The sequence below is a fragment of the Lepidochelys olivacea genome (genome assembly GCF_965140295.1).
Source record: "Lepidochelys olivacea isolate rLepOli2 genome assembly, chromosome: 21".
NCBI classification, from domain to species: Eukaryota; Metazoa; Chordata; order Testudines; family Cheloniidae; genus Lepidochelys; species Lepidochelys olivacea.
Window position 1 is genome coordinate 909,151 of NC_140431.1, and position 25,844 is coordinate 934,994.

The window sequence follows — 25,844 nt, forward strand, 5'->3', positions numbered from 1 at the left end:
TCTACTAGGCAGTTTTCACCTTACGTTTTAGAGACTTGTTAAATCCTCAAGTCTGAGCTTAGCTGGAGATGCAGTGCTGAGCACGTACACTTCTGTTTAATGATCCCTAAATGTAACATTGAGCCACTTGGCAATAAAGGGATGAGAAAGAGGTGCTGTGCTCCCCGAAACACTGTGAGCACATCTGCGCGGAGATGCTTGCCAGAGCTGGGAACGCTGCAGTGCAAGGGCAGACATCTGCTGGGCATATAGGTTGGATCAGGGAGGGAGTCTGAGATCATGTCATGGTTCCTGCCTGGGGAAGATGGGCGGACCAGGTGTCTTCACTTGTCACCTCGAGGAATGGAAGTTTGGCTGGGGGAAGCAAGTCTGGGTTCTGCTGTAGTGACAGTAAGGGGCTGCAGGAGTTTGCGGGCGTAGACGGCATCTCTGGACACTCTTCCTGGTGCTCTAGGGAACGTCTGGATGTCTCTTTCAGAGAGTTGTTTTGTTGTTCTTGCTGCCTTCAGCCCTTGCACACAGCTGGAGGCAGACTGGATCCTGGAGGCAGCAGGGAAAGAGCTGGGGTAGATGCAGAGGTGAGCTAGGGAGGCAGAGGTTTGGAAGAAGAGGGCAGGATCTTCCAGTGTTTTCACTGAGCAGCTGATTCTCACTTTCCCACGTGGGTACAACCTCTCCTTTCCCAGAAAGAAACTGAGAAAAGGACAAGCGTGACCCTCATGCCTTTCAGTAGGAAGGGCCCCAATTGGCTTGGGCTGCTTTTCGCTCTTCACAAGAGGAGATTATATATATCTAATTGTTTGGACAGAGCCTGCCACTCTGTATGCATTTCCCAGACCTTTGACTAAGGCATAGTCTGCCTCTCTTCCTCCTCAGTTGCACAGGAGTTAATGAATTGCAGAAGATGTAACTTAAGGCTGGATCCTGCAGCTCTTGTTTAAAATGGCTTAAACCTCCACCTGCAGAGCAGAATCTAGGCCTAGGCCTAAAACCCATAGATCTGGATTATTGCTGACAAGGCCAACAGTTGCACATGTTCCATCACTGCCGTGCAGCTCCAGGATATTGTGTGTGTAGATCTAATCAGCTTGGAGAGTGTGTGGTTCTCCTGGAAGCCTAGGAGAATGTTCCCCAATCCCTGTCCTAATTGCTTGTTTGCATGCTGCTCCTGATTCTGGAGTTGCTAGCACTAATAACTGATGCAAAGGCCATAGACCCATGTGCTCTGGAGCACTGAGAGTAGAGGGTGCCAGCCCACTCATGGAAAGAGATCAAGTATATAAAAGCTGTTGACTCAGAAGAGAGAGACGAGAGGCACTAATGGAGAGGGATCAAGTACTGAGCGCAGTTTGGTTATAACCAGAATATACCCTCTCTTGTTTCCTTCTTTTACAGCCAGCTCTATGGTCACACATCTACACCCTGTCCACTGCTGCCCAGCTGATGGCACACCCAATAAAGAAAACAAAGCTTGTGTCTTTTAAAACCAGGAGGGCTGAGCCCAGCACACCCTGGAGGCATAGCTGCTGTGCATTGAGGGGAGACAGCTCTGAGCCACAGACTTGCATACATCCCCCTGGGGTGTGAGTGTGTGTCTTGTGGAGACTTTGAAGGCCAGCGAGCCCCTGACTGGTTGCAATGGAGAACCTCCTTCTGAGCTCCTGTCCCACCCTGCATTTTTCTCAGTCACAGACCGGGAGAAGAGAAAGCGGGTTGCAGTTGTTCTGAATCTTTCCTGACACAGTGTATTTGGTTTCACTTTCTTGACCCTCTTCACTTACACTAGTGTAAGCACAGGAATATGCCCTTACTGTGGGAGGCAGCAACACCCCGCCACTCCCAATGCAGAGTTGAGAGCATCCCGTGCCCAGTGGGCAGCCCTGCTGGGAGAGAACTTTATTATTAATGTCCTGGTACTGTGGGGGAGCCTAAAGCCCCTAATCAGGGTCAAGCCCCCCTGTGCTTAGGGATGTACACCTCGCCTAACAAAATGAGAGGTCCCGCTCTAAAGAGCGTACAGTCTAACTAACGCCGAGATGCAAACAATGGGGAGAGGTGCTTGGGCGGCGGGCACAGGCGGCGGCTTGTTTACGTGGACGAGTTCTGTGGATGATTTGCAATTTTCAACAGGCAAATAAAGATGGGGTTTAGTGAGGCTGTTATGTAAACTTTAATGCAAATTGCACAAATTGCCAATGTGGCTTCCAGTGCTGCCAAGTTTGGGCTCCCTGCATGGTTTGCAGAGTCCTGTGCGCTCCATACGAGACCCTAGCAGGTTGCTGGCACTGATAACGTTCTGTCTTGCCCTTGTGCGTGGCAAACTATTCCTGAAATGTCTCTGATGCTGCGCGTATTCGTGGCTGAGCTGGCCAGGGTGGGGGAACTAATTAGAAGTATCTGTGTGTGGCTAGCCACAGGACACTGCCTCTCAATAAACAGATTCAATCATGTCGTAGCAACTGGAATTTTGACCTGCGAAGTGCATGGTATCTTGCTCCATGCGGTACACTAGCTGCGGAGCTCCATACCGCACTCGCATGGCAGCCTGTGCACAGGCAGGACAGCTGGAACATTGCATCACGTTGCCATGGTGAAACGGCAACTCTCGCACAGTTAGAGTTGTACGCCGCAGTGTCGCACGCTCCAGATGTGTAGCAAGGAACAAGGCGCCTGTGACAGTCCTGTGCACAGTTACATGTGAACCTCGGAGCCTGCGTTGCTGGTGCCACTCGTTGGCACATGCACCTCAGTCTGGAGGGCTTGTCGCTGCCGTTACAGAATCCACACGGCCTGCCTTGGGGGCCGTTAACCTGCCATTCCGGCGATTTATTGTGCGTTTTAATGGACTTGGTTATGCGCTGTGGCTGTCTGACTGATTTTTATGTGTCCTTTCACTCAGGGTATCTCCTTAACTCCCTGATGGCATTTCTGATGTATGAAATAATTGGGCATCCCTCCCAAAAGTGGCTCTTGAATTGGGAAGTAATAGGTTGTTTTTATACATAACTAAATATTTGGAACCTCTTCCAGAGGTTTGCAAATACCACCTTTTCTGTGACAAACAAGGATTTTTCTAGGCCTGGGAAGGCACAGACCACTGGACATTTCCTGCCTTTTTCTATTGGGGCCCCACAGCAAATAGCTCTGGTAGCAGTTGTCTCTGAACTCGACGTCCATGTCCCTGAGACAGAAGGTGAGAGAAGTTAGAGAAGGAAATGGCCACATCCAGGGGTCAGAGCAGGCCTGGCCCGTTTTCTAGTGTTATATTCAGCCCAGTGAAAAAATACAATAAATATTCCAAGTGACAGAGCTTCCCTCAGAGTCGGGGGGCCCCTCAACCTGGGGTCATGACCTCCAGTAGTGTCACAAACAAGGTCAGGGGATTGTGACCACCCTGCCGTCCCCTCACTGCTGGGTGGGGGCTCCTGGCTAGATGTGGGGTGGGGAGGGCGGTTCCCAGGTTACTGTATGGAAAAGAGTCAGAACTACTGCTCAAGGGACTGACCGTTCTACGGTCTAGATCTCACCATCAGGGCAGCCTAAACTTCTGGTCAGTATCACCGTTACTGATCAGGGAGATGAGAGCATGAAGGCCAGTTTAAAATATTATTATCCAGGGCTGTTGCACATGTTACAAGATCTTGAAGCCTTGGCTACACAACAAGCTGCATTGTTTTAACTAACGGCATGATTTTTAAGTGATTTAGTTAATCCGAAGCAAACCAATGTGGACACGCTTATTTCAGATTAAACCAGGTTTATTTCAGTTTAAATTTTAAACTATGCCAGGCAGCCCATATTGGTCCATCTGCAGTGCTATTTGGCAGAACAGTGCCAGTTTATTCTGTGCCCCCAGGAGTGGGCGTTGAAGCCCCTGATAGTTGGCTGCAGTGTGTCTTTTCGTTTGGTCTGTGTGAGGAAACACAGCTGCAGAGGTGCCTGATGCTTTGTATGGGCATTTGCAGAGCCCTGAGCTGGGGCTTACATTGTGGTGTCGCTCGGAGAGCTGCAGCAAGTAATTACCGGCCTGGACGGGTAGGGTGGCATGCGTTCAGACACACTTCCTATTGTGCCGTGAAATGGCGGCTTAGCACACCAGCCAGCGTAACTCTGCTTTTCTCTCCAGCACCTTCGTTTATATTTGCACTACTGCTCCTCTCCAGAAGCAGCAAGAAATGATTCCACTGAGGATAACTGTAATTATCCCCTTATGTGATCTTCTTCTTCGCTCATGCCTAACAAATGTGTTTTCTATTAAACAGAGCAGCTCTGTCATGCGGCATGACCTATCTGTTAAATTGCAATAGGCATCCAAAAGTGACACCATCATACATTAAAAAAATCATCTAATTACACAACACAACAATGGCTGCACTCCCTGTCGCTGTCTATAGCCTGGTACATTAGTACTGGCAAAAGCCAGTAAATAAAACCTGTTTCTTTCTGTGTATTGCTCTCTGCAATTGGAAGCAGTGTGCAGCACACTCCCGGCTTTCCACTATTTCTGGTGACAAGCTGTTCCTGGTTGGAGGATTCCAACGCTCATTTTTCTGCACAGAAGCTCTTGGGCTTGGATTTGAGCTTTGCACCTGGGCAGGGGAAATGTCTCCTCACATGCTGAGAGAGAAGGTGCAGCAAGTAAGAGGTTAAAAAAATGCTCTGGCTGCAGCTTTAAAATTTAACATGGAAGGTATCAAACTGAATTGGGTAGGAGGTTCCTTGTCTGGCACACGCCTTGGCAGCACAGCGCTATCTGATCTCAGAGGCAATCAGACACTGGCTGGATTGCAGGAAGCTGCCCTCCGGCAGTCAAGTCCTAACTCTGAGAAGGGCTCAGATCCCTGACGTCTCAGGGGCAGTGTGCAGCCGGGCACAGCTCAGGAGCACCAGGGGGTAGAGTGGGTGGTGTTGTGTTCCTGGAGATAAATACATTCTTTCCCTAGTTTGATTTTCCTAGACAGTCAGCTAGGGGGAGAGTGAAGGATGCAGTTTGGGAGATGAGTGCCACCAAGGAGGACAGCCGGTGTCAGAAAGCAGTTCGGATTGTCACTGACCTGTGCCGGAAGAAAAGCCTGCCCAGCCTGGATTTGGACACCTGCAGGGGGTTCCTCCTCCTGCCTTCAGACCAGAGCCTGAGTATCTCGGAGCCAGGTACAGTAACCCCTGCCCTGCAGGGCTGAGCTCTTCCTGTAGGTAAGACAGCTACCGCACACCAAGAGCCAAGGTAGACTGGCATGGGAGGTGACTTCTCCAAAGCAACTGAAGTTGGCACAGCTGTGTAGCTAGCAGCACTGATAATCCCCTAGCTAGGAGCTGAGGGGCTGGGTCTCTGTCCAGAATTTATCTCCATCTCTGTGTATATGTTGCCATTGACTCCCCACCATCCTGTAGTTCCACTGTCATGTTCTGTCTGGAAATTCCAAGTAACCTGTTGCAAGTTGGAAGTTCTGGAGCTAGCAGCTGTGAGGACAGCTAGAATGGAACTGGAGAGGGAGGGGATATTACCAATGCAAATAACAGAGGCACAATCATGCTGCAGAGAAGTTTTGTCTGTTAAAGTTTCTGTGAAAGTCGCATGTTGTACTGACAAGTTAGATACTTATAGTAAACACAGCAGTGGTTTTAGTGACCAGAGTGGTCTGAAGTGTTTGTCCATATCTCTATTTAGGAGGACAGGAAGGGCTTGAATCGATTTGTTTAACTAATGAGGCATTTAATAGACTTTTCTGTATCTGTTTGCTAGCAAAAGCAAACGCAGTTGTAGTTTCACATCTGTCCCCAGTTCGTCCTTGCCAGCTGGCTAACACTAGAGGGACACCTGGGCATTTCCGAGATGCACTCTGTGTGGGTGCTGCAGCTCTAGCAGCAAAGGGGTATTTCACCCTTTAAGTGAGGTCAATTTCCTGGATCTCTCTGCCTGTCAACTGGCAATTCCAGGGGCTTCTAGATTAAACGTCTCATTGCAGAGGAATCCTTGCACTCTACCTCCACAGTTCAGGAGATCAACCAGGCAACCTCTTTTGAGGTTATAATGCCGTATTTGAGCACTATCCTTTTTTGGAATGCGGCCAGTTGCCCACAAAGTGCAGAATCCGTATTCAGCAATATCTGTCAGCTGCTGAGAGTCTTTTAACGTCTTTAAAGAGAACGTTCTGCCATCACCAGTACGCAGCCTGCACAGATTGTGTTAGGCAGTTCTCACAGACTTCTTGGGCCAGATTCATTCAGTCCAATGGCGTGATCCCCGGGAGGGGTAAGTATTTTGCTACATTGTTTCTTGTTCTTTTAAACAATTTAATCATATTTAAAAGCATCACTATTGTTATTATTTAACACTTACATGGTGGTGGTGCCTGAGCCCCCATTGTGCTTGGTGCTATATAAACACATTCTGTCCCAGAGCATCTCAAATCCTGCCAGCCTTGCCGGCTGGTCCTGGTGCTGTGCTCAGAACAGGCTGGCAGGGCAGTCATTGTAGCCTTATTAAACAGGGCCTTTTGTGTTCAGCACAACCTGTGCAAGGCGCCAGCATACAGGGCAGTGGGAGAGTCGCGTGCCATAGCCCATCTCCTGTGCAGGCTGTGTGTAATAGCTCTGCCAGACATCACGTCTGTCTACATCTTTCTACTGCCCACAGCACTACACTGTTAGCATGCCAGTCGGAACTGATGTCTCTATTTCACAGCTCCTTATTGGATAGGGTGACCAGATGTCCTGATTTTATAGGGACAGTCCCTATATTTGGGACTTTTTCTTATATAGGATTCTATTACCCCCAACCCTCTGTCCCAATTTTTCACACTTGCTATCTGGTCACCCTATTATTGGAGTTTCTGCGTATTTGTAAAGCATAGTATTAGGGATTGTTGGTTTAAAACAAGCCCTAGGCTAAACCTGCACTGAAGGGATGAAGTGAGTCTGTTAGGAAAAGGTTACATTTCCCTGGTTTTGGCCATAAGCGGAATTACTGAAGTCTCACCAATTTTCTCAAGTTGAGCTGCAGACCCTGGGGACTGGCACTGGTCTCTGCCAAGAGAGGGCCTGTACCCCCCTGCCGGAGCAGGGCAGCATGCAGCTAATGGGTCCTTCGGCCTGAGGCAAGGTAACACATCTGTGTCCCCAGGGCAGTGCAGTGCACTGGCTTAGGGCTCTCGGATCTTGCTCTCAACCGTAGGAGATGCTGGGGTGGGGGTGTACAGTAGAGGGGGACCCTGCAGAGCCTGCAGGAGGATGGTGCCACCATCTTCCACTCAGCTGCTCCTGCTCCACTTCCCACGGCAGCCAGCACGTTCCCCATGTGCATAGGAGCAGAGTTTGCGCTGATCCTATCTGCGTGTTTTAAGTAAGGCAGGCGTGCTGCACTGGAGTCTCTCTCCATTGTGTGTGTGTGTGTCTATCTGTCAGTCAACTGCTGTTTGGGGCTACGTACCTGTATGTTAATTCTAGTCACTAATGTTACAGTGGCACTGGTCTTTATCCATCAGCCATTTAAAACCCCATTAGTCCACACACAGGGAGAACTGCATGCAGTTTTTCCTTGCAGTGGCCTGTCCCGTTTTAACCGTTCTCAGCATTATACCCTTTCGAGGGTTAAAAACTCTGTCTGATTATGACTGCAGTGTTCCTAGCTCAGAGTGGAGCTACATCATGTATGTGAACCTGGCTATGGGAGAGGATCATGCTGAGCAGAGGGCATGCTAATAGCTGCTACCACTGTCTCTGCTCGCTGGTCCCTGTGTGGGGCAGGCCAGGGCTATGTGTATGCCTACGGAGCATTCAGCACGCTGACTGGTGCCTAGCTGAGCTGGTAGGGCTAATTCCAGAACGCCTGACTGCAGAACTTCTCCAGCCCAGCAAATGAGCATATTTGCATACTGAGCTGAGTACAAGCAGCTGCAATTTCTCTCAGGCCTTCACTCTGATAAGAAACTTCTCCCAACTGCTACTGTTTATTATTTGTAGTATGCCTTAGTTCCTCTCTGAACTGTCTTAGCCTGCCTGCTACACATTTTGCATTAGAGACTTATAACCTGGGATATTGGGCTCAGATCTGGACACCTCTCCTGCATGAGGATGGAGCACAAGGCGAAAGGGTCCAGAGGTGGCCAATGAAAATGCTGTGTGCAGGGAGAGTGCTAAATGGGGAGAGGCTGAAGGAAGAGACTGTGCAAGTCAGAAAGAAGATGAATGGGGGCCATTAGTGTGGTGTTTACACGAAGGAATGGTGTAGAGCAGGTAAACTGGGCTCTTCTGTTTACTCTCTCTCATTGTGCGAGAACAAGGAACACCCAATGAAAAGATAACATTTAAAAGTGATGGAAGGACGCATGTTTTTACACAATGTTTAACATTCTCCTCCACTCCGCACTACAAGGTGTCACTGAAGCCAAGGGCTTGGGAAGATTAAAAATGGATTAGACATTTATATGGATAAATGAGAAAATCTAGTTCCAGTAGAGAGGATCAAATGTTTATAGGGGATATTAACCTTCCTGATTCGAGGCATAAACCAGTCACTAACTGACGGGGGTTAGGGACATGCTGCCGCATAATGGGCTATTCCACTAGTGGTGCTGGCTGCTGTTGGAGGGAGAATACTGAGCTAACTGGACGCCCGGTCGGACTTCTGGGTTCTAGATGCTCTTGTTTACACGTTACACTTGGAACACACAGCCCCCTTTCTGGTGTACGCCCAATGAACTTGGGTATTTAGCCCATCTCTGACTTGGGGAATGGTAGTTCTGCTTATTCTGCACCACATAGGCTCATTTATCAATCCAGCACAGAACAGACTGAGCCAGACAATCTTGTGTGAAGAATCAGATCCAAGCCCCAAGCAGAAGCCTGCAGGTCGTATGGTAAAGACGATAAATATAACAGTTGGTGCAGTAATGGGGAGGCAGCAGCTGCAGGACTTTTCTTATGCGTTACCTGTTGTCACCGAGACAAGACTGACTCCTTCTCTAATCACAGCATCTCTGGAGCCATTTCTCTATCCGAGTTTGATAGTTTGGGTCAATCTGTTAACCAAGGAATAAATCAAGCAGCGTTTGCCGTTTCTGTATCCGTTTATCTATCAGTCTTTGATTTGCTAAGTGCCCATCACTGATGTTTAAGTGCGGTCTGCAAAACTGAAGTAACGCTCCAAGGCTAGGAGCCATGGCTGTTCTGCATGGCTGCTCCTGCTTGTCACCCGACCTGTAGGAAAGAGTGGATTCTGGGGTGGGCTTTCATAAGCCAATGGAGAGCAGTGTGTGCTGGGCAAAACTGCAGTTACACAGCAAATGGCCAGCCGATCCTAACCCTGTTCAAATGCTGCTGGTTGCCCTGGTCAGTGCCTAAACCTGTGAAGGCAGAAACCTTTGCCAAACGGTTCATGAGCTGGAATAATCGAGGATAAGCTGAGCAGGTTTTTATGCAGGGAACCTTTGTTAAAGTGCTTTGGGGTGTGTGCGAAAGGTGCTACAGTATATAAAAGCAGATGCTGTTCCATTGTATGCACTTAGGGTTATATATCAGCTATTTCTCCCCTATTCAAAGTGCACAGGTTAATGCAGCTGCAGCATGTTCCCAGTCCATTCTGCAGTGTTGTTTACCCAGCAAAGGCATTCTGCAGGCTGCTGCTGGCTAATACTGCAAACAGATCATTAAGTCAGTTAGAAAAATCAGGGATCTGAATGGGAATTTAGCAGGGGAGAGCATCACTTTGCTTTGTCTGCCTCAAATCCCCCCTGCAGCTCTGGAAATCCTGCTTCCCTTCAAGTCTGAAGCTGTTGTGCAGTGGTGCTCTGAGCTGTTAAACAGCTCATCTTGGTTCACCCCAGGGACAGCCGCATTTAATGCTGGCAGAAGTGAACTCTAAAATATCAGTTCATCTTTATCATAGCACTTGGATACCCCGGTAATAGGCACCTTAGCTGGTGGATAGATGGGTTACCTATCTCACTGTGGCAGTGTAAGGCTTAAAGTTAGCAGAACACTTTGAAATATGGGGGAACAGGTCTCAGAGAAGTGCAGAATATCTATTGTTGTTTGTTTGTATGGCTCTGGAGTCGGGATTGATGCCCGTTGTGCTAGGTGCTGGACAGACGGCCAGTGAGAGATAGTCCCCGTACTGAAGAGCATACGGGCTGAGAGTTGTGCCCTCTCCACACGACTGGAAGTGACAACGTTTACTAGAAACAGAGCAGCAAATGCAGTGTGGTGGTGTTTTACTTCTGCCTATCGTCACGCTGGCTGAGCTGGGGATCTGGGAAGCTATAGCAGGTCTGCCAGCTAAGACAGCACCTCTCCAGGCTCTGTCATACCGATGCCTGAAGCACCCTTTATTATTATTCTTTGTTTTGTATTGTTGTCGTGCCTAGGAGTTGTGCTTCTACAGAGCTGGCTGGAAGCTCTGTGCCAGTGAGAGGGCAGGAGGAGAGCTAAGCCCGGGGTGCATTTCTCATTATGCGAGTGGCTGTAAGATAAAGCTTCCTCATGCTTGCCAGGGAGTGCAGCTTTCCATGGGGAAGAGGGTCTCATTCCTAGCCCGCTTCCCTCGTGCTTCAGCAAAATGGATTGTCCAGCCGAGAGAAAGAGAGGGTTCCAGGGTCGCTTTGCTGCAGGCTGGTGTGCCTTATATTGTAGAAGTACAACGCCCCGCCTTCCTTTGGGCAGGTGTCTCAGAGTGATGTGATCACTGACCAATCGGCACTCACTCGCACTGTGACATCGCTCCCTGAAGTGCCCTTCTGGAGGGGGCCATGCAGACAAGCAGGATGCGCCCTGGGGTGAGGCAGGTTTGGAGGCTGTTCTGTGGGTGCCTGTGTCAATACAATATCTCACACCAAAGCTGCTCCCATCTGCAGCTCCAACGTGCTTCTAGTCAGATTCCCTGTGACATGGCTGGCGTGAAGTGTGACATGCCACTGGCTGCATGTTCAAATCCCATCTTTGTCCAGAGCAGATGTGCCAGGGCATGCCACGTAGCTCTGGACAAAGCTTGTCAGAGGCCAGCTGAACTGCAGCCAGGCATGAGCGTGTGGGACTGGGGGTACATTTCACCCAAGGTGGCACTTGCCTTCTCCCCCCATCCCCCAAGCTTCCTCCGGGAACTGCTCTGTAAGGGTTTGTCTGCCGGGGACATGCCCCCCTGGTTTGCCTGGCCTTTACGTGCCTTTCCCTACTTCGTGTGACAGAGCCCAGGGGCCGGCCAGCCTCCCCACTGTGTCCCTCCAGCTTTACACTGCTTTCATGCCATTCACCCCTGGGAGTGACACAGCTCTGCTGGCATTAGTTGGAGAAATGCAGCTGGGACTGGGCCCCAGGTTTTTTACCTAGAGGGCATGCTGTGAGCCCCCCCGGCCTCCCACTGCTGGGGATGGGGGCGCATGTAGTTTGTGATGCTGTGGCTCCATTGTGTAGCCTGATCCCATGACATATTTGGGGCGTGTTGGCTTGTGTCAAGAGCAGGCAGTTTTGGGTGCTGTTACATTAAATCGAAATCCCCCTCTGTGAGTTACACCCTCTGTTTGCAAAGGAGCTTTCACAGTGTCGCATCCAGAGCTGGAAAAGACTTGCTTGTACCAAGCCAGTGCCACCCACCCTCACCCCAGCCAGCCCGGATGGCTCTGTCGTCTGCTTTCTTGCCAGTAAAAGCAGCTGTGCGCTGGTGTCTAATGCATTTGCTGCAGCAGCTCCCACAGCAGCCTGGGGACCCTGGTTGGTTGGAATACCGGCTGCTGAATGTAGATTGCGTACCTGCCCCGAGGCAGCTAATGAGCCCCTCCTGGGGGGTTGGTGTATGCAGAATTGGTCCTGCCACAATGCAGTCTGAGCAGTGCTCCGGAACTGGTCTGTGGGCAGGAAGGGTCCCTTGCCCTCCCATTGCTCTCAGCAGTTGAGCAAGCTGCTCTTAGACTGAGAGGTAGATTCTGTGCTGACAATAAGTGTTTATTGATTTATTTGTTTATTACTACATCCTTTTTTTGCAACCTAGACGCATCGCATGATGCTGTATCTGCAACAATGAACCAATAGTGGGCCTGATCCTGCGTGGTGCTGTGCACCTACAGTTCAGCATCTTTCAGGAGCTCCGCAGCATCCTGCAGGGACTGCCCCATAGTGGCACAGACTCAGGTTGTAAAACCCTGGCTGTTGTATCTGTCTGTCTCTCAGTCACTGTGGACAATACCACCATCCTGCCTGGCGTTAAGGGTTAAGGCCCGTAACCTGGGCATCACCTTCAACCCAGACCTCTCTGGATCCTCACTTCCAGGTTATGTCTAAATCTTGCCAATTCTTCCTGCATTTCCTATCCACCCTCCCAGCCATAACTCTTGTCCATCATCTTGCATCTTGAGTACTGCAACATCCTCTTCTCTGGCCTTGACAAATGTGCTCTGACACCTTTCCTAACTGTCAGAATGCTGCTGCAAAGGCCATTTTCCTAGCCTGTCACTTTGGCCACATCACCCCTCTCTTGTTATCCCTCCACTGGTTCCTCCTTCTCCATCACATCGCTGCTGTCTTCCCTTGCGAGGCTTTTCACTGCCTATTCCCACCCTACTGATCTTTAATTCACTCTCTAGACCTTTTTCAGAATAACAGCCGTGTTAGTCTGTATTCGCAAAAAGAAAAGGCATCTTAGAGATTAACCAATTTGTAGACCTTGGCTCCCGCCTCCTACCAGCCCATGCTGGCAGCCTCCATCACCCGCCTGTTCAATAACATCCAAGTAAGCACCTTTCTGCTTTCTCCCATGCTTTCCCCCACGCTGAGGAGGGGCTCCCATAAAGACCTGCAAAACTAAGGAATTTCTTCAAAGCACTCCTTAAAACTCTCTTTGGAGTGATGCACTGATACCACTGCCCGTCGTGCTGACTAATACTGTGTCCTTGATCCCTTGTGCTCCCCCATCAGTCTGTGGCTTGTTTGATACTTAGATTGTTTTGTTCAGTGTTTGTACGGCGCTGAGCACAGCCGGGGCCTACTCTATGGCTGGGCTCCAGGACACCACAGTAACACAAATAATAATAACAACTCTACTTCTCTGTCAGCATTTTCCAAGGGCCAGAGCTCTGGTACTCAGACGGGAGTTGGTAAATGACTGAGAATCACAGTGAGCTCTCTCCAAAAGAAACCCCAACTCCTTCCTTTAGGGAATCTCTCCTGTCCGGTGCCGGGAGGCAGCAGGTCTGGCCTGAGAGAAGAATGGAATCCAGCTAGTAATCTGACCAATGTGTTTGGAATTCCCCAGTCTATGACGTTGGTGGCTGCAGACTTGGGGTCTTTTTGCCTGGTGGCCCACACTCTGGAGGTACCACTGGCTTTATTGCCTGGAGACAGAAAATTCCTTCTGTAAAATGAGGAGAAGCCCTTGGGGGAGAAGAGCAGAGGAATCAGTATAGTTAGAGTCCAAAGCACAAAGTGAAATCCAATGCTGGCTCACACACTGTCACGGAGTGTGTGGGAGTCCAGGCCCTGCACCCCTCTTCCTGGGATCCACTGAGACTCTCAGCCAGCCAGTAAAACAGAAGGTTTGTTGGACAACAGGAACACAGTCCACAACAGAGCTTGTGGGTGCACCCAGGACCCCTCAGTCAAGTCCTTCTGGGGGAGCAGGGAGCTTAGACCCCAGCCCTGGGGTTCCCTGTGTTCCTCCACCCAGCCCCAAACTGAAACTAAACCCACCCAGCAGGTTCCCTGCTGCAGCCTCCATCCACATTCCCGGGCAGAGGTGTTACCTCCCCCTCCCCCTCTTGGCTCAGGTTACAGGCTCTCAGGTCTCCCATCCCCAGGGCACATTCCCAAGTCAACACTCCCCCTGCTGCGTCACATCGTCACACACACACACACCCTTACCCCCTCCCCCCCAAAACTGGAAGGGCAGGTTAGCAGGGCAAGCAGTGGCCAAAGACAAATGCCATGGAGCTGTGGGGGAGCCCAAAGTCCCCATTTTCTGGGCCGCTGCTTAGAGATTCTGCAGCATTGTGTGACATCTGAGAGACTGGGCAAAACCAGTGTGTGAGAGAGTGGTGGTGGGGGAGTCAGTGGGGTCTTGAGAAGCAGGAATCTGCAGTGGCAGGCTCTCAGTTCATTTAACTGAACTGTCCGTCAGAGGGAAAAGACCTAGTTAGGTCACAGCCATCCTACCTCTCCCAGGGGCCAGTGCAGGATTCAGAGTCCTCATTGTCAGCTTCACAACATGTTATTGTTTTTCTGTGGCATGAAAATGAGCTCCTCTGGCTGCCTGCAAACAATGAGTTTCCTTCAGAGTCTGACAGGAGTCAGCTGGTCTGCAAAATTAGGCTGCCCCTCAGGGCTGAATTGTGTTACTGACTCACTCCTAATGTCCTGGGGGAGCAAGGCCCAGAGGCCTGGGGCATTCTGGCAGCAGGGCTGTCTACTGGAAGGCAGGGTCACCAGCAAGCCGTGGCAGACAATTCGAATGGATGTGGTTGGTCAGAAGGGGTCTGAGAGACAAGTGGGATATCGAGAGCGTGAGTCCAAGGTGGGATGAGAATTATAAAATGGATCCAATACTGGACGGAGACCCAGTGGAATAAAATGGGAAATAGGTACTATGAACTGGCTAGTGTCTTAGAGGCTGGCAGGAGGGTGTTCACGTGGGAAAAACATTGTCTGGTGGTTAGAGCAGGGAACAGAGAGCTGAGACTCCTGGGTTTTACGTCTGGCTCTGAGAGGGAATCTGGTGTAATGGTTAGAGCAGCTGGCTGGGAGCCGGGACTCTGGGCTCTGGTCCCAACCGTGGCACTGAGGCAGGGCGTGACCCTGTGTAAACCAATTAGCTACTCTTTTACCTCAGTTTATCCATATGTTAAATGTGTCCCTGCCTCATGGGGAAGCACTGCAGTTTAAGGACTGAATGATTGCAAGGTATGTTCGCAAAAAGAAAAGGAGTACTTGTGGCACCTTAGAGACTAACCAATTTATTTGAGCATAAGCTTTCGTGAGCTACAGCTCACTTCATCGGATGCATACCGTGGAAACTGCAGAAGACATTATATACACAGAGACCATGAAACAATACCTCCTCCCACCCCACTCTCCTGCTGGTAATAGGTTTCAGAGTAACAGCCGTGTTAGTCTGTATTCGCAAAAAGAAAAGGAGTACTTGTGGCACCTTAGCTGAGCTGTAGCTCACGAAAGCTCATGCTCAAATAAATTGGTTAGTCTCTAAGGTGCCACAAGTACTCCTTTTCTCCTTGCAATGTGTATGATAATCAAGGTGGGCCATTTCCAGCATAAATCCAAGTTTAACCAGAACGTCGGGGGGGGGGGGAGGTAGGAAAAAACAAGGGGAAATAGGCTACCTTGCATAATGATTTAGCCACTCCCAGTCTCTATTTAAGCCTAAGTTAATTATATCCAATTTGCAAATGAATTCCAATTCAACAGTCTCTCGCTGGAGTCTGGTTTTGAAGTTTTTTTGTTGTAATATCGCAACTTTCATGTCTGTAATCGCGTGACCAGAGAGATTGAAGTGTTCTCCGACTGGTTTATGAATGTTATAATTCTTGACATCTGATTTGTGTCCATTTATTCTTTTACATAGAGACTGTCCAGTTTGACCAATGTACATGGCAGAGGGGCATTGCTGGCACATGATGGCATATATCACATTGGTGGATGTGCAGGTGAACGAGCCTCTGATAGTGTGGCTGATGTTATTAGGCCCTGTGATGGTGTCCCCTGAATAGATGTGAACACAGTTGGCAATGGGCTTTGTTGCAAGGATAGGTTCCTGGGTTAGTGGTTCTGTTGCGTGGTATGTGGTTGTTGGTGAGTATTTGCTTCAGGTTGGGGGGCTGTCTGTAGGCAAGGACTGGCCTGTCTCCCAAGATTTGTGAGAGTGTTGGGTCATCCTTCAGGATAGGTTGTAGATCCTTAATAATGCGTTGGAGGGGTTTTAGTTGGGGGCTGAAGGTGACGGCTAGTGGCGTTCTGTTACTTTCTTTGTTAGGCCTGTCCTGTAGTAGGTGACTTCTGGGAACTCTTCTGGCTCTATCAATCTGTTTCTTCACTTCCGCAGGTGGGTATTGTAGTTGTAAGAATGCTTGATAAAGATCTTATAGGTGTTTGTCTCTGTCTGAGGGGTTGGAGCGAATGCGGTTGTATCGCAGAGCTTGGCTGTAGACGATGGATCGTGTGGTGTGGTCAGGGTGAGAGCTGGAGGCATGTAGGTAGGAATAGCGGTCAGTAGGTTTCCGGTATAGAGTGGTGTTTATGTGACCATTGTTTATTAGCACTGTAGTGTCCAGGAAGTGGATCTCTTGTGTGGACTGGACCAGGCTGAGGTTGATGGTGGGATGGAAATTGTTGAAATCATGGTGGAATTCCTCAAGGGCTTTCTTTCCATGGGTCCAGATGATGAAGATGTCATCAATATAGCGCAAGTAGAGTAGGGGCGTTAGGGGACGAGAGCTGAGGAAGCGTTGTTCTAAGTCAGCCATAAAAATGTTGGCATACTGTGGGGCCATGTGGGTACCCATAGCAGTACCGCTGATTTGAAGGTATACATTGTCCCCAAATGTAAAATAGTTATGGGTAAGGACAAAGTCACAAAGTTCAGCCACCAGGTTAGCCGTGACATTATCGGGGATAGTGTTCTTGACGGCTTGTAGTCCATCTTTGTGTGGAATGTTGGTGTAGAGGGCTTCTACATCCATAGTGGCCAGGATGGTGTTATCAGGGAAGATCACCGATGGATTGTAGTTTCCTCAGGAGGTCAGTGGTGTCTCGAAGGTAGCTGGGAGTGCTGGTAGCGTAGGGTCTGAGGAGGGAGTCTACATAGCCAGACAATCCTGCTGTCAGGGTGCCAATGCCTGAGATGATGGGGCGCCCAGGATTTCCAGGTTTATGGATCTTGGGTAGTAGATAGAATATCCCAGGTCGGGGTTCCAGGGGTGTGTCTGTGCGGATTTGTTCTTGTGCTTTTTCAGGAAGTTTCTTGAGCAAATGCTGTCATTGCTTTTGGTAACTCTCAGTGGGATCAGAGGGTAATGGCTTGTAGAAAGTGGTGTTGGAGAGCTGCCGAGCAGCCTCTTGTTCATATTCCGACCTATTCATGATGACGACAGCACCTCCTTTGTCAGCCAGTAAGTCCCCACCACAAGTGCTGGGCGCTAATCTCAGTACAGCACACGCAACCTGCCTCAAAACTCACTTCTTCCGCACGCCCACTCCCGCTGAGTCACTGCCGTTAAAACGCTTCCCCGCCCCCTGGGATACCAATGTGGAGAGAGGAGGAAGGAAATGGCGGGGTGGGCAAAGCGTAAAAACAAGGAGAACAGAAGGTCCTAGGCTAAGCTCCCAGTTCCTGGCAGACGTCGTCTGTCCGTGTAGGCCCGGTCCTGTTTACCTGTAGCCCTGTGTGTAGTCCTGGGGGGTGCCCCGTGCATGCTCTGGGGGCAGGGAGAGGGCCTTGGACAGTGGGGAACACCCTGTTGGCACTTGACAAACACTCATAAACGGTAACTACTATAAACACCCGCACGTGAATGACTCCGCTCTGTGGCTGTGTGGTCCCTGCATACAGACATGCAGATGCCTCTTCATGCACTGCAGCTCTCTGCATTGTGTAGACTTTGCTGGGCACAGACATTGCTTGGGGTTTTTTCTATGGAAAATTTGCCTCTAAAATTTGTGGGGAAAAAACTCCGTTTGAGGTGGTACAAGTAGCAGGGAGACCTGTCGGGAAAGCTGCATAGAATTGTGACGTCACTCCTTGCTGATGCTGTGTGGCTACAAGCAGCAGCTCTGAAAGGGCAGATGTGTGAAGTAAATTAGTGCACTGGGCATAATGGGTTCATTCGAACCATCTGTAAAAATGTATTTTAAACAAAGACATTAATACAATAGCATGCCATGCCATGTGAGTCCTAATCCTCTAAAGCAAAGATATTCCTTGCTTATAATTCCACCTCTAGTGGCCACGCAGGTGAGGAGTAGCATGTAGGGACAAAGAGCTGACAGGGGAGACACAGGGACAGACACCTACTTTATCTAAACATTGTATAACACCATTGTAAGAATGTATGTTGCATTCCCCTTTAGTGGCTAGTCCACCTTTAGAATAAGAGCCTACTGCTAGCTGATGGAGTTATTCCTTTAGTTCAAATAATAGAGAGAGGGCTCTCTTTTGATGTTGAAGGTTCCAGATTCAAATATAGGGTGTATTACATTTGCAGGTTACATCTTTAATCAAACTATATTAAAAGAATATTAAACGTACAAAACCAGAGACATGCAGATAGAAACAATAATTGAATCACCTATTCACACGTGAATGTTTGTATTTGTGTGTGTACCTATATATGTAGCTATATTTGTGTAGTATGTTTGCACATGTAAATACCATGCACACACAGAGCCTTGTGGTGTGCGTGTGTTGGTAGCATCCGTCGGCACAGATGTGGGTTTAGGTTTGGCTGATTGTTGTTGGTTGAATCACTCCTGAAGCCGTACAGTGAGGCTGATCATGTTTGTAGACTTTTTTGTGTACCTCGGAGCCTATTCCAGTGCAGCTGCAGTAGCCTCATACATAGTCAGGAATCAGAATCTAAAACTCCATAGAAACAGCCAGCCAGATCTCTGCCAGTGTTAATTGTGTGTTTGGAGTGGGCTGCGGAAGGTAGCTAGGAATTGGGCTCAGGAACAGAAGCCTGGTTGGTAAGTCTACACTTCCAAAGTTGCTTTCTTAATTTTGGTTGCCTTTCTAAATGTAATGGTAACCCTTCCTCCGCATTAACAGTTTGCCTCAGCGGTTTTGTTTCTGAAACATTTTCTTTTGCTTTCAAATATTTTGCCTAGATTGTGTTGAGACCAAGCATGTGCTTTTAACTACTTCAGATCAGAGCAAACCCTTTCTATCCTCTTATCCATTGTCGGGCAAAATGAAACTGGGAAGCTAGTGATTTTCTATTTGTAGATGTTTGTTTGTGCTTGACATCTTTTGCTTGTTAAACTAGTCTCAGTGTAGTGTATGCTGCACTTCCATGCCGGCTATGCACACATTCCAACATGTGTGTATGTATCAGTGAGAGATACATAAACATCACCAAAACCAGCAGTGGATCTCATTGCCTGACACAATTCTTCATTTAACTTTATAGCTTAACCACTGCTTGCTTTTTTATCTCTGCTCATTTTCTCACTGTTCACATATTTAGGTGGAATTTCATTTTTTCCTTGAGAAACCCTTGTTTTCTTCTTACAATTTTTGGCAGCTTTCCTTGTCCAGTATGATATTTTTCCTCTTCCTTCTTGTCAGAAGCAATGATTGGTGCTCTTTCTACCTGGGAATTGTGTAAACACAAGACTTGTCTGCAATAGATGTCATCATTTCACTTTGATGAACTCACTAATCTAACAGTCACTAATGAATAGCAGTTGTTCAGGGGGAGACATGAATCCTCTCTGCACCATGCAGTGTCTTTAATTAGACTTACACATTGCAAAATGGCATCCTAGTGGGGCTGAGGCGGGGGAGATTTGGAGATGTTGTGAATGAAATTGTAGACGGGATGCAAAGACGAAGTTACTCTCTCGGGAGTGCTAAACATTTGGAAGCTGTGGATGCTAATTAGGGCCACCTTGAAATTTAGTTCAATTTGTTATGGTACAGTATGCTAGTATTTGACAACATCTGAGGAAACTGTGCAGCAAAGACTACAGGCAGGCTGCCAAGATCTCAGTTCTTTACATACCCACCAGAAACATTAGGACAGAAAATCCAGGGTGCCTGGTCCTGTCTGAGTAGTAATTGCATAGAAATTCCAGTGTCCTGATGCCTCCTGTACTGTAAATTATAATTCTGATTTTCCATCCATGTTTGCAGCTGATGCAAGGAAATGTATTTACTATTGAAATACAGTCTTAGGTCAACACCTCCAAACCCCACTTGAATGCACCTTTCTATGTGCAGTGTAGTTTGTCAGCTGTGGGCAAGCATCTGCCCCAAAATCACCTGGCTGAAGTGCTGAATCTGGTCTCTGGTTAAAAGGTTTATTTTGCTGGGGTGTTATGGTGCGTGGCACAGAGCCACACAGCTAATTAGAAAAGGCAAAGGAAGCTTGGCATCTGCCTGTAAATCTCCAGGATCAGACAGTCCTGCCTGCGTGAGCTGCTGCTGTGTAGTACATTCTAGGGGTTAAAGAGCTCCGCCTTTGCTACAAGCTAATAGAAACGACAGCAGCATCTAACAACAGGAGCCAGCCGTGCAGAGCTGGAGTGGAGAGTTCTCGATCCCTCAGCCGAGCCTGAAGTCAGCTCCTGAGCCTCTCTACCAAAGAGAGATGGTTTCCATAATTGCTGCATTACCAAGGCTGGGCGATTCCCGGTGTCCGGAGCAGGGAGCTGGGGCCAAGAGAAGCACTGGCCCCTGCACAGAGCTAGGCTGGGGTATCCTTCCCTGCAGCCTGCAAAGAGGCTTTGTCAGTCACATGCTGGGGTGAGTCTTAGTGTAACCCACACACACCTTCTGGGTGTGGTGTTCTGTCCCATCTGAGACCACTTAACGAGAGAGTTAAATGAGTCTGCTCTACAGCCTTAGCTAAGAGCGAATTGATATTAGCTCATGCTGTAGAGGCTCATGCACTAAGCTCCAGGGGTCCCCAGTTCAATCCTGCCTGCTGACGACCAGCACACAGCCACAACTAGTGCCATTAGGGAGTCAGGACTGATAATCAAGAGTGGGACTTCAGTGGTGACCTAAACCCACCGGCAGCCAAACTGCCCCCCTCCCGGATACCCTATGCCAGGGGAGCAATTGAGAGCAGAAACAGCCATGTGTCCTTTGGAGCTTTGCCAAGAGGGGGCGCCCTCAGGACGTAGTTCCAGCCTTGCCCCATCATGGGATGGGAGGCTTGAGAGGCTGTTTTGTTCCAAGCTGTGGGGCTTTCACCTCTTCCCTGGGGAGCCTGCCCCATGGTCTAATAGTGCTCACACACAGGCTGCTTTTCCTGATGCTCAGTCTAGGGTCACTCCTGTGCAAATCCCTGGGGCTCCCTCAATGAGTCCTGTGTCCCCAGTGCGTTGCACCATGCAAGTGTGTGGATGATGCCTTGTCTCCCCTCACGTCAGATCTGATCAGAAATGTGAGCCCCAGAGCCTGACCGTGGGAATGAGGAGACCCCGATTCCACTCACAATCCAGCCTTGTCCTGAGCGCTTCTGCAGGAAAGCTCCATGACAGACAAGAGCATGAGCACTGGGTCTAGCCCAGAGCCCAGGTCAGCGGGATGCCCAGGCGAGTTGGCTTAGAGTTCCCTTGCCCTGATTCTGAGCAGGGGCGTAGTCCAGGAGTACGAGCTGTCGCTGCGCTGCAGCTCATGCACTCAAGCGGAGTTAAAGGCAGAGCTGTGGGGATGCTCTTGGGTGACTCCTCCTGCCTCCTGGGACTGCAAGGCACTTCCCCTCTCCCCCCCACCCCGCTGTGGGACCCAGCAGGCTGCCTCTTGGCTCGGCAGAGGGGCAGAACAGTTTTGGTGACATGTTGTAATGATGCTGGTTCTGGGGGGACCCAACTGAGAGTGCCAATTCAGGACAAATTGCTTAAAGCAGGGCAGTTACTGCCCCAGGCTGGGGTTTCCATGCACACCAAGGCAAACCAAACCAGACAGACAGAGAAGACTTTGGTTTTACCCCACGGGCTAACCACAAGTCACACAGGCAATTCCCTTAGACACTCCAGTTTCCCAGTATCACCAGCAGTGCCACTCGTTATGGGGACGAATGGTTATGAAAACCAATATCCCAGTAAAAGAGAAAAGGTTCTCTCGATCCCAAAGTACCAAACCCCAGACCCAGGTCAATAAACAAGTTAGATCTTACCCACAAATCATGCTGTTGCCAATCTTTTAGAATCTAAAATCTAAAGGTTTATTCATAAAAGGAAAAAGATAGAGATGAGAGCTAGAATTGGTTAAATGGAATCAATGACATACAGTAATGGCAAAGTTCTTGGTTCAGGCTTGTAGCACTGATAGAATAAACTGCAGGTTCAAATCAAGTCTCTGGAGTACATCTACAGCTGGGATGGGTCATCAGTCCTTTGTGTAGAGCTTCCATTTGTAGCAAAGTCCCTCCAGAGGTATGGAGCAGGACTGAAGACAAGATGGAGGAGCTGCAGCAGCTTTTTATATTTTCTTGCCATGTGGACTCTGCTTTCTTTGTCCCAAAGACAAGCTGTCCATCACATGGCATGGAAAAACCTCAGAGTTCTGTCCATAGGCATGTCCCTGCATACCTTGCTGAGTCACAAGGCGTGTCTGTCTTCTTTCAGTGGGTCAGTTGTATAGCTGATGGTCCTTAATGAGCCATCAAGCAGGATAGGCAGAGCTGACACCAACTTGTCTGGGGTGTCACCCAGAAGCACAGCGTAAGTTTGAAATACAGACAGTACAGAGCCAATACTTATAACTTCAAATACAAAAATGATACATGCAAACAGATAGTCTAATCATAACCAGCCAACCATAACCTTGTCTTAGACACCTTATTTGACCCCCTTTATACAAGATTTGGTGCCGCTGCAGGACCTTGGTTGCAACAATGATCTATACGGTCCCAGATTATGTCAATAATGTCACACATGTATTGCTGTCACCATGTGCTGTTCTATCCAAGCCAGAGCATTTAGCAGAGCTGCAGTGGTTTTGAACTGGGAACTACGTTTCAGTGGGAAGATTTCTGAGATCCTGGGCTCTGGTCACTTCTGGGGAGAGAGAGAGAGCACCAGAGAGAGAGAGCCAGATAACAATTCTGCTTCACACAGACTTGTGAGGTTTTGACAGCTCTTTCCATTCCAATGTGGAACAAAAGCAAAAACCTTTTGAGCATTTTTGTAGAATGGGCACTTTGGGATCCACACAGTCGGATCTATCTATCTATCTATAGAGATCCGGCTGTCTGGATCCAAAAGTGCCCGTTCTGCAAAAATGCTCAAAAGGATTTGCTCTTATTCCACAATGGAATGGAAAGAGATGTTAAAACCTCACAAGTTCGTGTGAAGCAGAATTGTCCTCTGGCCACCTCTACTCAGGTCCCAGCGGCTTGGGCAAAGAGACATGCTGTGTACGGATTATGTAGCCTTCATTCAGGGGACACCACGGTGTCTCTCTCCTCTTTATCCCAGCAGAGTTCACAGACCAGAGGGCTCTGGCCTTCCCAAGGGAGTGAGCCTGCTAAAGTACATCGGGCATTTTGCAGGAGGAAGGTCGTGAGGTTCAATTGCAGCTGTTTCACATGAGCCTGGGACAGAGCAGCAGTCCTCTGTATTCAGTATTACGGAGTCATTTACAGATGTTGCTACAGCACATTATGATAAAATGTCATGGGGTTAGCACACAGCCCAGTACTATAATTATACTCAGCATGGCTTGTTATAGCTTACTAGATTGGCATCTGTTAGGCATAAAGCATTGACAACTGTTACTACTACATTTATAACCCTCTGGAGAGCAGCTGATTAAGACACAACACCGTAAATCACTGAGGAATTGTGTTCTCCCTGGATTTGGGAAGAAGGGTTTTTTACCTTTCATTTTTTATAATGGAAAATATATTTCGGTGCTTCTCGTCACTAGAGGTTCTTCTACTGTGCTCCTCGCTGTAGTAGCTGAGCACCTTCCAGGAGTGAATTACTCAACATCACTCACACCTGTCACACGTGGTTTGTCCCTTCATCCTCTCTGCAGGGGAAAAGTGTGTGCTCGGAATGGCTTAGTTTGGTAGGGTGAGCTTTTTGGGGGAGGGATTTGGTTGGTTCTTGTTCGGGTTTATGCGAGCTTTGGGGGCATGGGGAGATTTTGTTTTGTTATTTGCATCTTGTAGCTGAAAACTATCCTTCTGCTTGCCCACCTTGGCCAAACAGCAAGCCGCGCACATGCAGGGTGCCAGGATTCCAGAAGCAGGGTTCTTACCGGGGCAGTAACCTTGTGTTCCTTTCATTGAACCATGATTCCCACATGCCTTATATCATTTGTGTAGGGGCCTTGCCTTTCTGCGAGTGTGGCAGCCCATTGAAATGGCTGCTTGGTTCTCTCTAGGTACGTGTCTGAGACCCACTCCGGTAGTATTTGCTGCCTCGCAATGTGCGACAGTGAATGTCTCATCCGCACTTCACAGATGGGGAATTGAGGCACAGGGCAGATTAAGCCCATGGATAAACTATGAGCGGGGAGTAAGTCCCAGCTCACATAGACACACTTGCACGAGCTCTCATCCGAGCTAGCAGGCCAAACATAGTGGGGCAGCTGTGAGCAGAGCATGGGCCAGCTGCCTCAAGTACAACTCCACCTGCCTCCCCCACCCCCACCCGCATCCCTCCAGGGGCAGCCTGGGTTGTCACACAGGGTGGAAAGAGGAATTTGCAGAGATCTGCTACACTTGGAGCCCTTATGCTAAGAACAGCTCCGGATTTTAAAGGAATTTCATTGTACAGCAAGTGTGACCGTTTGCTTATTACTTGGCTTGTGACTTTTCTATAGCCCTTGCAGCCAAATTAAGAAATAACACATTTCACTCCAGCCTCAGTGTCGAACTTTCCATTTTCTCCTTTGTGGCCTGAAGCTTCCCACTAGAACAGATTTGAGATTTCTTTTTACTGCTAATCCTTGGTTTATCAGCCATGATCTGACTCAGGCCATATAAACACATCAGGGTTATGTAACCTTTCAGTGCTTCAGCGTGCATCTAGTGGAGACAAGAGGAAGGGAACTTGCTGCTTTAAGACAGACAGTCTGCCTAAGCTGGAAGCCAGTTCCCCATCCCTTTGGGAGACAGGTGGGCCTGGCTTCAGATACCCCAGAATATTGGGGAAGTTTGCAGTTAGAGCTAAGCTCTGCATCTTGGGCCTGTCTGTCTCAAAAGCTGTAAATTGTACTTTGTGGGTGTGTATAACTGTAAAGGGAAGCTATGATCAGTGGTGATGTACAGCAATGAGTCAGCGATGGCTGCAGAGTTTCTGAGGGGCAGACCCCAGAGCCACCCCATAGGGACAAAAATACAAAGCACTTACCCACCGTGGCTTGTGTATTCCACTCACACCGGACAAAAGTAGAGTCCTGCAAATTAAAGATGTCTAAAGGCAGATTGATTTTATGCTTGTGATTCGATTTCCCCATCCTGCTAGATGGGGCACTGTACTTGCAACAATCCAGAGGAGCAAAAACTAACTATATCTCCTCTTGAACATTCAGTGTCCCCCCACAGAAGCTCTGTCGCTTGTGTGTGGTATTAGTGCTTAGTAGAGACGTCTCTGAGAGCCAGGATTCACTAGCTGCGCTTTGCCTGGCTGGAGCCTGATAAGATGGAGGCTTCTCATACATGGAGCAGGCACACAGAATCCTTGTGCTCATCAGTCATTTATGATCCTTTGCTCTTTGCTGGGCAATTAAATCCTTCCCTGCCTCACTCCACCCAGAGGGGCCCAAGAGCCAGACTGGAGACTTGAGTCAGTTCCCATTATAAAATAATCTGCCTCTGCATTTGAACCCCCCTTTGGGTATTTCCCTGGGAGTTACTGGCTCTGGGGTTTGGTTTGGTTTTTAAAGCCACAGCACAATGAGCCAGCTGCCCACCCACTATAAACTGGTTCGCGAGTTGTGCCTGATTAGCCCTCGTCAGAGAGATTAGTGGGCTTGCTGCCCCGTTCTAAACGCATCAAGCCACACGTTGAAAGGCGCTGGGTATGGGGGGAAGGTCAGTTCTGGGTTTAATTTGTTTCCATAAAACACACCATTAAAAGACAAAGGCTTTGGCTACACTACTACGAAGCTTTTAGCAACACGACTGTGCTGCTACAGCCGGGCCGCCAGAAGAGGTCCAGTGTAGCTGCTG

General features: G+C 48.9%; 1 protein-coding gene across 2 annotated transcripts in view; it reads left to right on the forward strand.

The window, feature by feature from the left end:
* The first annotated feature begins 4,794 nt into the window (after positions 1-4,794).
* SYT6 (synaptotagmin 6) overlaps positions 4,795-25,844 on the forward strand; it is a 96,932-nt gene continuing 75,882 nt past the window's right edge. For both annotated transcript variants that reach the window (XM_084611214.1, XM_084611215.1), the window contains exon 1: positions 4,795-5,151. In XM_084611214.1, the coding sequence (XP_084467340.1) occupies positions 4,998-5,151 (154 nt within the window). In that variant the 5' untranslated portion in view covers positions 4,795-4,997. The remainder of the gene's footprint in view (positions 5,152-25,844) is intronic.